The sequence below is a fragment of the Opisthorchis viverrini genome (genome assembly GCF_000715545.1).
Source record: "Opisthorchis viverrini unplaced genomic scaffold opera_v5_165, whole genome shotgun sequence".
Classification (NCBI taxonomy): Eukaryota; Metazoa; Platyhelminthes; class Trematoda; order Opisthorchiida; family Opisthorchiidae; genus Opisthorchis; species Opisthorchis viverrini.
Genome location: NW_008751822.1, coordinates 405,166 through 417,699, shown reverse-complemented (window position 1 = coordinate 417,699; position 12,534 = coordinate 405,166). Strand labels below are relative to the sequence as shown.

The following is a 12,534-nucleotide window of genomic DNA, read 5'->3' as shown; positions in this document are numbered from 1 at the left end:
TTCCCGTCAAAAAAACGCTACCTTGCGGTCAGTTTTGGAACCTAGGGCTTTGGTTGAGAACCCGAATCGTTCTCGTCTAGGCGTAAGCGCCCTAACAGTATCCCAGCCCACGTACAACCATTAATTGCACATTGACTGCGGGATGGCTCAAGTGGTTAACGCACAAATTTACTGATCGGTGGTTCCGTTGTTCGAACCCGGCCTCGGCCTCTCGACTTTCCCTGTCTAGGCTTGGGCAACCTGGCAGTATCCCAAACCCCGTGCTTCCTGCAAGTAGCATGGTAGCTAGGCACCGGAAGGGTGCTACAGCCGAACACTGTGGGCCCAGCACTTAAGACTGATGACTCCGTTCATCTAACATCGGTTTTGCAGCCGAATTTTACGCGTGATTCGGCGCCAACATTCTCAGGCATCTCGATCTCAAAATGCAAGCCTCGACGCCCAGCCTATCTGGCCGCCTTCAATGTTCGCACTCTGAAACAAGGTCAACAACCTTTTCTTGCTCTTACACTGGACTCGCTTGGCACTGATTTGTGCTGCGCCCTAGGAATAAGAATTCAAGATGCAAGAACACTAGTTGAGCTACCGCCCCATCACTCTCCACTCGCCTCCGGCTGCGTGCCAATGGAGTGCTGCGGAAGAATGTGTAGGGGTCTGTATTGTCCTAAGTCACCGGTTGGAGGGATCCCTTTTTTGACCAGATACCTGTTGATAGTCACATCTAGGCCAGTTCGTCTAGTAACGTGTGTGAAGGAGTCTCACAAGGGGGAGCTGATGGATGTCTATTTTTTTCATGTCTGCTTACGCTTCAACTGATTAGCTCTGACAAGTTTTATGACGCACTGACCGCCTTGTTATGGCGGGCTGAAAGCTGATGTCGTGGTTTAGCCGGAGATTTGAATGCACAAATGGGCAGGCTTAGCGCATCTGAGACTCAACTAGGTAGTCGACATGAATTTGACTCAGTACAAGCGGACAATAGTGAACGATTGCTTCAGGTGTGTGGTGACCGTAGGCTGTTTTTATGCACTACTAACTCTCTAGATAGCCTAAGTCATCTGGCCACATGGTTTCCTCCAGAAGTCACGAACTCAAACTGATCGCATTGCCATCAGCTACCGATGGCGCACCTTTTGGATTATATTTATGGATTCTGACCACCCACTCGTCCGGAGCCGCTTTTGCCTTCGTTTTCCAGGTCCACTTGAGGCGCGGCAAAATCACCTGGTAACCGAGAGCCTGGTAGATCCGGCTGTTAGACGAATTTACCAGAATTGTCCTATAAAGTATCTTCCAAATGCTCCACCAACAGATGAGAATTCATACTAAGACGAGATCGCCACCTCTTTGCACAACGATGGGAGTTTTGCCTGCGGCACAGCGCTACCAAGCTCACTCAAGCACTGGATAGCAAACAGTGGTACTGCCTAAATCTCGGAGGGATATCTAGCCGCCCCCGAACACAACTCCACGCGAAGAACTATTAAACGCCCAGTGAAAGTAAGTATGCGAGCCGACGAGGCGAGCCAAGGAGGTGGACGAGGCCCAGAAAGCCGGGAATGCCCGAAGATCATTTCAATCGATCTGAGTAACCGGCTCCCGGAAACCACCTGTGAGTGAAAAGATCATGGGGGGTGACCATCTTGAATAAAGAACGCCTCGACCGGTGGGCTAAATACTTCGAACAAAAGCTATCGTGGCCACCAGCTCCTACTCCTCTGGAGCCCATAGTCGATGTAGAATCCTGGACGATGAACGCGGAACCGCCTACGGCCTCGGAGGTGTACGACTACGTATGTTCTCACAGGCAGCACCGGGTTTCTGATCCGCATGACTTCCTACCCGCATTGTTCAAAGATGGGGGGGAAATCGTCAGTCAGCAGTTGTCTGATCTGTTTACCTACATTTGTGAAAAACACACTCACTACTGGATAGTGCGGGTAACAGTACCCATTTTCAAAAAGGGGCTCCCAGTAAGTGTGGTCAATCAATCAATCAGTCTATCAGCTATAAATTGTGTACCATAGTCACACTGGTTCCAGGTACTGCACTTTTGACCACCTGAAAAAGGGAGTATGGGAAATACGGCCAATCCTTGGAGGCGATCGCATGTTCAGTGATTTCAGGAGTTGGATGGTTACGCATTGAAGGCGAAAGACTTGATGCATGAGCACCGCTGACTGCGCGATTGAGCCATTTCTATCAGTATCATCAACCATTAGTGAGTTGAGTCCCGGAGTCCCCATCCCTGAACGCGGCCGTTGCCGACCCGACTAAGCTCACTGGTTAGTGTTTTCATACTTCGTTGCCAGGTCATAACTGTCCATCTCTCGGTCTGCTTCAATCAGCACAAGGCCGGGCGCAAAGAGCCCTGCGAGGCAGACTGTCTTCTGGCATGCAGAGTACATGTCCTAACCAGCACCTAAACGTTTCGTAATCGCCTTCATAACCTGCTGCCAGGCCAATGGTTGGTCACCATCCCGAACTAGCTATGGATAACCACTCTACTCAGCAGATGATGGTTCGGCATACGCAACACATATCCCAACCGACTCAGTTTCTGGTGCTGGACACATTCTTCAATGGAAGTACCCTTTACAAAACCGAAAACTCGCCTTCTAATTTCCTCGTTACGGATTCCCCGATACCAACTCACACGAGCTATAGTTCTGAGATAATGATTGTCAAAAACCTGACGTCTCACTTCCGCTGTTCGAACAGGCCGGTTCTCAGAGCCATACAAAATAGTCCGCAATGTAACCTGATACATACGACCATTGAGATTCAGGGGCCATTGGTGTCTCAAATCAGCTAATGTGACCCAAGCCTTGCAGATTCGTGCATTGACCTCATTTGTTACATACAATCAGGACTAATACAACTTCCAAGACGCGTAAAACGCTCCACAACTTCGAGTGCCTCTCCCTAAATTGCAAGTGGCGTGTTCAGTGACTGCATGTCCACGAGCACGACTCTACACCTTGTGAGTGCAAAGTGTATACCAAAAACGGGATAAATTGGGTCGATTCATCCAAAAATACTTGCGCATTCTCCTTCTCTTTGAAGACGAGAACGATGTCGTCTGCATATTCCATGTCGACAAGGCCTTCATCGGCAGCTATTTGAAAACCAGGATCAGGAAGACCCTCCTGCAAAATATATCGTTGCGGTCCGTCGATCTGCACTGTCTGAAGACCCTCCTGCAAAATATATCGTTGCGATCGATCAGATTTTTGTAACTGATGCCTTAAAAGTTCCACTGGTGTCGGAAGGCGTCGACGAATTCGCAACTAGGTAACTGGAAAACAGTTAATTCGCACTTCAGTCGAAAAAAACGCTCAGCACCACCAACTACGATGGCTCGGTTGTGTCACACATGCCAAGTCATCGTCCACGGAGGCAAGTACTGTCCTCCGCGCCTCCTTCAAAATGGTGCAAACTGTAAGGTTGATAAGTGGGTTGGCAGAAGGATGCGGAGGATTGCAGAGAGTTTTTGTGTTGACTGTGTGGTCTCTACTTCAGGACGGGGTCCCCCTAACTCCATTAATTGCGCCTGGTCGAAGACACTACATGAAATGGTTGCTAATCGGCGCGTAGCGTTCGTGCTGTCAGTTTCTATCCAGATTACTGGAGTGAGTGTTGGAGATGTAGGCACCTCGAATGCTTTTTGCAAGCTAAACCTAAACCCTTCGTATCTTTCCTCTTTCCATCACAAGGGTTTATTCAAATAGATTGAAATGGTTGCAAAGGAATGAAGCACTATCTGATGTTGCCGTCAAGGATAATGATGGCGATTGCATCTCGGGCTAACCTATCACAAAAATCCGAGGTATCTACACATCCAACACTCAGTCAGAAAATCTGGATAGAAACGGGAAGCATGGACGGGAAGCATGCCACTTGAAGTCGGTTAATCACCTTATCGCTGCATCTCCAGCCAGGTACAGTGGTTACGTGGACCCCATCCTGGATGGGGCGAGATGGCCCAAGTGGTTAGAGCGCGAATTTACTGACCGGAAGGTCCGTGGTTCGAATCCGACCTCCGCCACTCGACTTCCCCTATCTAGGCTTGGGCAACCTGGCAGTATCCTAACCCTCGTGCTTCCTTCGGGTGGCATGGCAGTTAGGCACCGGAAGGGTGCTACAGCTGAACGCTTCCTTTCTTTCTTTTCTTTTCCCCCTTCGTCACACCCTCGATTCCTTTCTGTAAGTAAGTTTCCGTAACTCGTATCTAGGTCTAGGAAACAGCACCCTCTCGTGAGGTGATAACCCAGCAAATAGCCCAGTCACCTTGGCTTGCAGGGGTGGATGCATTCTCTGAGTGAAGCGCCGTTTAATTCACCAAAAATCCATCTCATCAGTACATTCCGAATTCACTGACTTCAAATAAACTTTGCGGTGCAGTGGCAGTGAGGTATCAAGGCCAAAAACGATGTTGCGAACTTTGATGACGATGGATTTGCTGGATCTGTTTCCACTCATCCTGTGCCTTATGTACGCCGATTCAAGCTGCGTGCTGTCTGCCAAAGACAAAAAACTATGGCATGAGATCCACGCGGCTGAGGACCAACAAACTATACTTTCAATGCAGATTGTTCTACTAAATGAGTATTGACAAGTTAGTACAATTTAGTTCGTTTTATCGCAGCAGTTTTCAATACACGTCTAACCACATAATCAGGCGTGACGTGAGCGATTCAACAAGATCCCACTACGAAGTTTGTAACAGCCAGAACGTCAGCTCTTCAGACGCCATGAGTGCTGTAGCTGGAAGCAGATAATTCATCCTACGTGTATCGGCTATCACAACCTGTAACCAAAATGAGGCACGCGCTTGCAGTTGAAGAAATTAAAGCTCTGTTCCCAGACTTTAAACCGAGGTTAGATCAAACACTGACACAACTGCGAATATTAAGATGCCTGCGTCTGCCCGGGTACCCATCGGCACAGTAACCTATGTCAGATGAACATCAGAAGGACTCATCACACTCCTGCTTCCATATACAACTGGGAGTAAAAGCAGAACACTTGTCAGTCAGCCGGAAAAGAAAGCGGAGGAATAACCTTTCGGTAATACAAAGTAAACCCTTTGCTCTCTCAAACCAAGGGTTTGTAAAGAGACATCCTTCTACAGCTCTGACACTTGAAAAACGTGTCAAAATGTTCGACTTGAACATCCGTAACACCGATGGCCATATTGATCTCGATAGCTTGAGCATATTTCACCCCAATACATATAACGGTTTCACAAGGTGAACAAAGAAACAGAGACGGACTTTCAAACTGTAGAGAACTATGAGAAATACCTGAGGACGATCCGCCATACCGCTAGGCGTGCTCGGTTTATATCCGTAAGGAAAATGCTCATAGGGACGGTAGGGTGACGGTGCTGGTACTCCACTATGCGGCCGCATTTGATATCCGCTAGGTGTACTCCCTTGCTGAAGGAGTTGGTTCAACGTCAAACTGGGTCCATGACTCTCCGGAGGATATGGCTGGGGATAACTTGGGGGACTGTTGCCAGAGTGAGAGCCCTGAGAACCACTGAACTCGTGTTGAGGGTGGTATGGTGAATATGATGCATATGCACGGTGATGTGAACTAGGTTCCGTGCCAGCAAAAGCAGTCGTTGGTGGTTGCGTGTTACACGTGGAGGAGATTCGGGGTTGTTCTTGCTGAGAGGAGTAAGTGGCCTGCCCGGTACTCATATTTGGTGCAGAATACTCCATAATATATATCCACTAACTGTGAACGGAAAATATCCATCAGAAAATAGGCGAACACAGCACACGGGTGTAGCAAGAGTGAAAGCCGCGTTCTAAAACGGTAAACGGGATGCAGTCTCAAATCACGCGCTCATTTTTGATCCAATGACCCTGTCGTATGCGCGCTAACGGCTTTCGTAGGGCGTCTGAAAGGCAAAGGACCAGAGCTATAAACGGCTGCGCAGCCCATACGTCAGTTCAGGACTGCGGGCGCATCACAATGCCATTTAACGAACAGCTCTCGCTGTCCCGATAGCTTGCATGCTAATCTATATGGACATACTAAAAGTTTTGTAGTGCACACCAAAAACTTGACGCAGATGTACTAAAAGTAATGCATGATTACAAGCAAAAACATAATAATTAATGTAAATAATTGAAAAATATTAGAAAAGAAACGAAGATTTAGCCAAAATGAAGAGTAAACTTTATTTTGCACACACTTGACGGGGTTTGAAGGGTAGCGCAAGACGTGAAGGTGGTTTAGTGATTAAACCAGTTGAGTAATCGTGTCGTTCGTTTAGCAAACTTTCAATCATATGAGAGACGTTTTTACCAATTCTTCGCTTGAATTCATGAGTAAGTTATTATTTTTTAACATAATCGTCAGTAACTTTACAAATTATTTACGAATATATAAAAATAAGTGAAATTTGTTAACAATACAAGGCAAAATAACATAAAAACTCTCAGGTCGTTTGAACATCTGAGACAAAAACAGCCTATTGATTCTCAGGCCAACTGCTTTACGCCCTCTCACTGGGCCCTCCCGTCGAGCGTGAATCAGCCTGTGGCAGACGTGCAAAACTCGCGATCGCCTTTCTCATTGGCCTCGTCCATGCGTTGCGCGACAAGCGCGCAAAACGCACAATTGAGGACGCATAACATACTACTTATGGTATACGGCTAAGTGGACTAAATTGCTATTGGCGTGCCGCTCAGACGCACGCGGACACGCCGTCACATGTCGCCCTTGTGACTCCGCTGAGCGTTTTATCTCCTATTCGCCGGCCTCCTCAGGTAATAATTGAGTGTGCAAACTGCCATGTATTTAATCATCGTACACTCGGGCGCAGACTCGTTATAGTTGAACGTTCTGGCATCCGTCACTACCCGAGAAATTTGTTACTCCAGACCGGGCCTGTTTATTTTTCCTCTATTGCGAATGCCGTGTATCGTAATGTACGCAAACACCTTTGTCAACGTGGTACAGTCTGCCCCATCTGTGGGTTGTCACAGAGTTACCACACCATTAACGTATTTCTGGATGTATTTCAGTTCAAGGTGCACGCGCAAAACCAACTTTCGCGTTATCAGAGTTGCTCAAAATGATGTACCACCAGATATCCTGATGATGGATACGCCGATTTTATGTGACCGGATCCTCTTGTTTGGTTATTCATCAATAGCTCGTAAGATTTTCACGTCTATAGCTAGACTTTATTCTGTGAGCCAAATCAATATACTCAGTTCTAAGAAGCACTACACACCGGATTCGTTCTTGCTAAGAATCACAAGCACTAGACATCTCACAAATCGCCAAGGTAATTCCAATGATATTCCGGTTGGTAGATGAACCAGTAGTCTGCATTTGAGCAGGTATACGGTCATTGTTCTCCACTCGTGCACTTCATACAACGTGTTCCCTTGTTGACTGGTTACTCAATGAACAACTCAGGGCTAATAGCAGAAAATGGATAAACGGCAACTAGTTTACGTGGAAGTGGCTAGTAAGTGGCAATGTAACCAAGAAATATGTGCTAAATGTGGTTCTAAGACCATTAAAAGCCGACCAATTAGTCTGGTTATTTCGTGATAATATACTCCGAGGAATGAGGTCAGATGGGCATAAAAAAAGATCGAAAACGTGATTAGGTCACCATCAAGAGGTAAACGGAGTTACTTCACGTTGGTTAGAATTAAGTACCCATATGGTATAGGCACAAAAAATTTTCAAGGACCGCTGAATCATTGGGTACTCATTGAGCTACTCATGGTTAAAGACTGCGAAATGTTGATAGAACTTAAGAAACTACAATGAACTACTTATTCATAAATGATCAATGCGTAGATGTTTGTGAATATGCAATTCAGTCAGGAACTATGGGTACGATGTGCTTATTTTATTCATTCTGTTCTGGGAATATCCACTACCTCACTGGGGTTAATGGTTATCCCAGCTGCAAATGACCAGAAGAGGCAGAAAAGAGTCGATCCCACTATTTTCATTGCAGTCGAATTCCAAAGTATGCTCAAGCGGTAGAAATAGCAGTCGCAAAAACAAAGTATGCTCAAGCGGTAGAAATAGCAAGTCACCCCAAGCGGCCTAACGGTTGTTCATCTCCGAACATTCGGGGAGGCACATCCATGGTTACAATGCCAATCAGTAGGAAATTTGTAGAGAACACATCAGTGATTTGCCCTTTTCGCTTACTTGTTTCTACCTTTCACATATGTACCAATGAGACACAGAGATCAAATTGATCCAAGTAGGTGATTTCTGCGTTCATTCGAAAACGAAAGAACCTATTGTCTCCGACTCAAAGAATTAGAACAGTGCACTTCTATGGCAGCCTCCTCCTATCCAAACATATCCATGAATTATTAGAAAGTAGTGTGGATTTTCTTGAACCTATGTAATTACTTTCTCAAAGTGAGTTCCAAAAATACCAAAACCAGTCCCAGTCGACCCGTCTGAACATCAATAGTAGTCTTGGGTGTATCACAGATATAGCTCGGTCATTGGATAGAGTAACCTACGAGGACTATATGATGGTGTTGACAGCTCTTTGAACACCAGTCCAATTCTCCTTAAGTGATTCGGTTGCTTAAGTAAAGATAATAAACTAAACCTCTACCATGAGCTAAGCTTTCGTCCCGCGTGAAGACCTTCTTGAAGATATGGTGCGGCAAATAGTTTTGTCCTGACCTGCTTAGTTCAAAAAAGGATAGCATCTCTGTACTTCAGCTCAACGCTAGAGGTTTTAATACATGATAAATCCATCATTTTGGTCAGCTCGTTTAAGTCTAATAGTTCCTGCAGATGGCGCTGAGTTCCATTGATATAATCCAGGTCAGCACTCGGATCTGTACCAGTTCAGTTCGTGAATAGGGTTAGTTGGCCAGGCGTATGCGAGTTACTGAAATCCTGTGCATAGCTGGTGGATCATGACAGACTTGCGTGGAACGGAATATGGCGTTTCGTTCAAATCATTGAGGCACAAAGGCAAGGAGGGAGATCTGAACGAAGAAAGTCGTCAGGCCGTTATGTACATCTATGTCCCCTTCATTTAGACAGTCCTGTTCCTTGAAAGCAGCATAAACGAGAGAATCAGCTAGGTTCCAAGTGAGTCTTCCGCAGAACCAAATTTGTCTGCAAATGAGCGTATTTCACTGATTTCGTAGAATTTGAGTTCAAGTAGAACACAAGGTTGAAGGAAACTCAGGGACCGTGCTTACCTGATGAGCCCCAAGAAAGGCGAAACCGGTCGTGATCTGTCGACGAATTTTCAAAACCGTATGAGTAGTGTATTAAGTTCTCTTCCTGGTTCCGTGCACTTACTTTTGTGAATGCACACAAGGGGGAACGCAAGACATTTGGAGCTTTTCAATCAAATGTTAACGTCAGCAGTGCATAACCTTGACTGTAACAGGAGTTGATCTCCGGTCGTCTGGCATACGAGTTGTGTGTCTTGCCATTATTCCGTCAACACACTCTGGACGCATTAGAATTATCATAGTTGAATTGAAAAAATGTGTGGGCTTAAACGATATGCGTGGCTTGCCCGAAACTCTGTAAAGGAACGCAGCAATTATTCTGGTTGCACCATTACATCATTTGGTTGTCAGAACCTCCCGGTCATATCGGGGCGAGGACACTCTTTATCTCCCTAATAGCTTCAATCGACTATCAGTTGAAAGCACTTTTATGATTGGAGCAATTCTTACCCACATCACCCTTATCTGAATTGTCTCTCCCATTCGGACTCCAGTATCCCGATAAGTTCATATTAGAAAAGATGGCAATCGACACGAATTTTGCGACTCAGTGATAGGTACAACGAAAACAACCGATGGATGGTTGCTCGGGCTGTTGGGCCCACCAAGCCTACCGGTCACGCGTGTGCATGTTCAGCTGCTCAGACGCGATGGCTCGGTGGCATCCAGTCTACACTGGTGCAGTAATGGTATTGCACTCGTCACATGGTCGGAATCCAAGTGCTGGTGCAATCAAGGCTTTCTGATGACAGGTGTCCCCAGCTGAGCGCAGTACTCGTGCCCAATGTTCTCCGTTTGGGGCCAGTCCGGCGGAATTATTACACGCGAACAGGGGATGCACTGTTCAGTTGTGAGCGACATGAATACAAATTCTAAGGATCCCGAAAATGATGACAGTGAGTAGTAGTTAGCCTAACCTTCATTTCCTCTGGTTTCAGGATAGTGTTCAGTTTACTCAGTACGATATCGACAAATAATGCCTGGGAGCTGTTGGTAGAGTGATTGGCATTTCCACTACATAATCTTCCGATGGTTCAGGCATGTGTGAATCGGAAAAAAGTAAACCAACTGTATTCGAGAAATACACTAATTTGCAAATCAATTTTGTTTCCACGAGAGACTCAACTGAATCTCTCGTTTATGATATTCTACCGGTCGTGGGCTGTCGAAGAGTTTTCAGCAACCTTGTGAGTAGTCTCCTTTATGAAAATATACTGCGATATCTCGAATATCGTGCCAACTGAATCATGAGGCGGCCTGTGTGAAGCACATTCAGTTGTAGAATGTCATAAACGAGAGATTCAGTTGAGTCTCTCGTGAAAACCAGATTGATTTGAAAATTAGTGTATTTCTCGAAAACAGTTCGATTTGGGTTCAAGTAAAGCATAAAGTTGACGGAAACTCGGGGACCGCGCCTACCTGATGAGCCCCAAGAAGGGCAAAACCGGTCGTGGGCTGTCGAAGAGTTTTCAGCGACCTTGTCAGTAGTCCACTTTATAAACCAACTGTACTTCCAACCTCGACATAAATATCCGGTGGTGCGAGCAGTTTGATGAACCACAAATCTGACCCCACCTAGTTCATTGAGACACGATGGCAGCTTTCTGCCCTTCTGAAACAATCCTACCCTTGTGTTTCACATAAAGTTCGAAAACTTTAACAAAGAAATTCTCGGGAAAATAAAACGGAACACTCCGGATTTTAGCGAACACCACACTCCAACCTGCCAGCTTTTTTTTTCTCATGAACGCTTACCTCTACTGTGTTAACCAAATCCCGATTGTAGGTCTTCGCACTGGGAATGAAGTTCGCAATACCACTAAAGCCAATGGACCAACTACAACCGCATGCAATTTCTGAAAACTTATACAACCAATAAAGTAGTTGGTATATGCAATACCCTACTTATTGAGTAGCTAGAAACTTCGACAGCCCATGATCCCATTCAACCTTCTTGGCGCTCATCAGGTAAGCGCAACCCCTGAGTTTCCGTCAACTCTGTGTTCCACTTGAGCCCGAGCTGCATGAAATTTGACTTATACACTCATCTGCACACCAGTTTGGTTTTGACGGGAGACTCATCTGGAACCCAGCTGAATGTCTCATTTATGATGTTCTTAAGTGACCGAGTGTGCTGCAGCAAACCGTCACATGTTTAAGTTGGTACGACATTCCAGATATCGCGATACATTGTACGGACATAAGCTTAAAAAATCACAAACGAGAGATTCAGCTGCGTTCCACTGAGTCTCTCGCAAAACCAAGTTGGTTTGCAAATGAGTGTATTTCGCTAATATTCACTTTAATTTGCCGGCACGATGAGAGAGGCAGTCTAATGCTAATGAACCTCGGGGTCCCACAATCGAAGCGTACTCAACAGGTGACTTTACATGGCTGGAGTCATCTGTACAACTGTTATATCTGCTGATTCGCCAATCTGTTGTATCTGCTGCTGACTTCGCCCCAGTGCCTAGTGCCGAAAAAACGCTTACAAAAGGGAACACAACAGCCGAATTCCGAACAAGGGAGTTTGAGTGCGTGAGTGCGTGCGGAGGCAAAAATACAACAGTCTCAAGCTACTTATTGGAGGGACACTGTCTGAACTTGGTCCAATACTGACGCACACGGTCTGGCTTTGGTGCGATGCTGTGACGTGCGGGGGGTATTGTCTGACCTTGATCAACGCTGACTCGCACTGTCTGGGTTTGACACAAGGCTGTGGAGCGCTGCATATTGAGGGGGCGTTATCTGTCTGGTCAGCATCTAGCGAAGCTGAGGGTCTCAGTAGATTTCGGGCATTCAGTGGTTGATTTCAGGAGTCTGTCGCTCCTGATAAGTACATACCAAATACCGAATAAAGATCTATTGGGAAAAACTCAGATGATCACTAGCCACCTGGAAAAGTTCATGGATGGTCATTCAGATCGCCTACCCAACGTGAGGAGGATGGGATTCTGATGCGTGTACAATGTAGAGACAATCACAACTCGAAGAACAGCAAGCAGAAATTTTAGGTCACTGAAATTAACTTGAAAAGAAGCTCAGTAGTGTTTGGTTTTAAACTAGGTCCCAAAGTCCAAATGATCATTTTGCACGTCATCTATAAGGTTACTTGCGATTGCGGTGATACTGAGTTGGGCAAAACTGATCGACGTCTGTTTCAAAAAATCTCGGGGCATATTCCGAAGCCAATCAAACTGCAGGTTGCCAATCGGAGAAAATATTTCCGAAGCAGACCAACTGGTTCACCTTGTGCAGTCAAAACCCGAAG

At 45.9% G+C, this 12,534-nt stretch overlaps 1 protein-coding gene across 1 annotated transcript in view; it reads right to left on the bottom strand.

Annotated features, from left to right (window-relative positions):
- Nucleotides 1–5,882, bottom strand: part of T265_07301 (hypothetical protein) — a gene marked incomplete at both ends in the record, with an annotated part of 45,037 nt that extends 39,155 nt beyond the window's left edge. The window contains 3 exons of the mRNA XM_009172788.1: nucleotides 2,865–2,925; nucleotides 3,042–3,200; nucleotides 5,307–5,882. Of these exons, the coding sequence (XP_009171052.1) occupies nucleotides 2,865–2,925; nucleotides 3,042–3,200; nucleotides 5,307–5,729 (643 nt within the window). The remainder of the gene's footprint in view (nucleotides 1–2,864; nucleotides 2,926–3,041; nucleotides 3,201–5,306) is intronic.
- Between the last annotated feature and the right edge of the window lie 6,652 nt (nucleotides 5,883–12,534).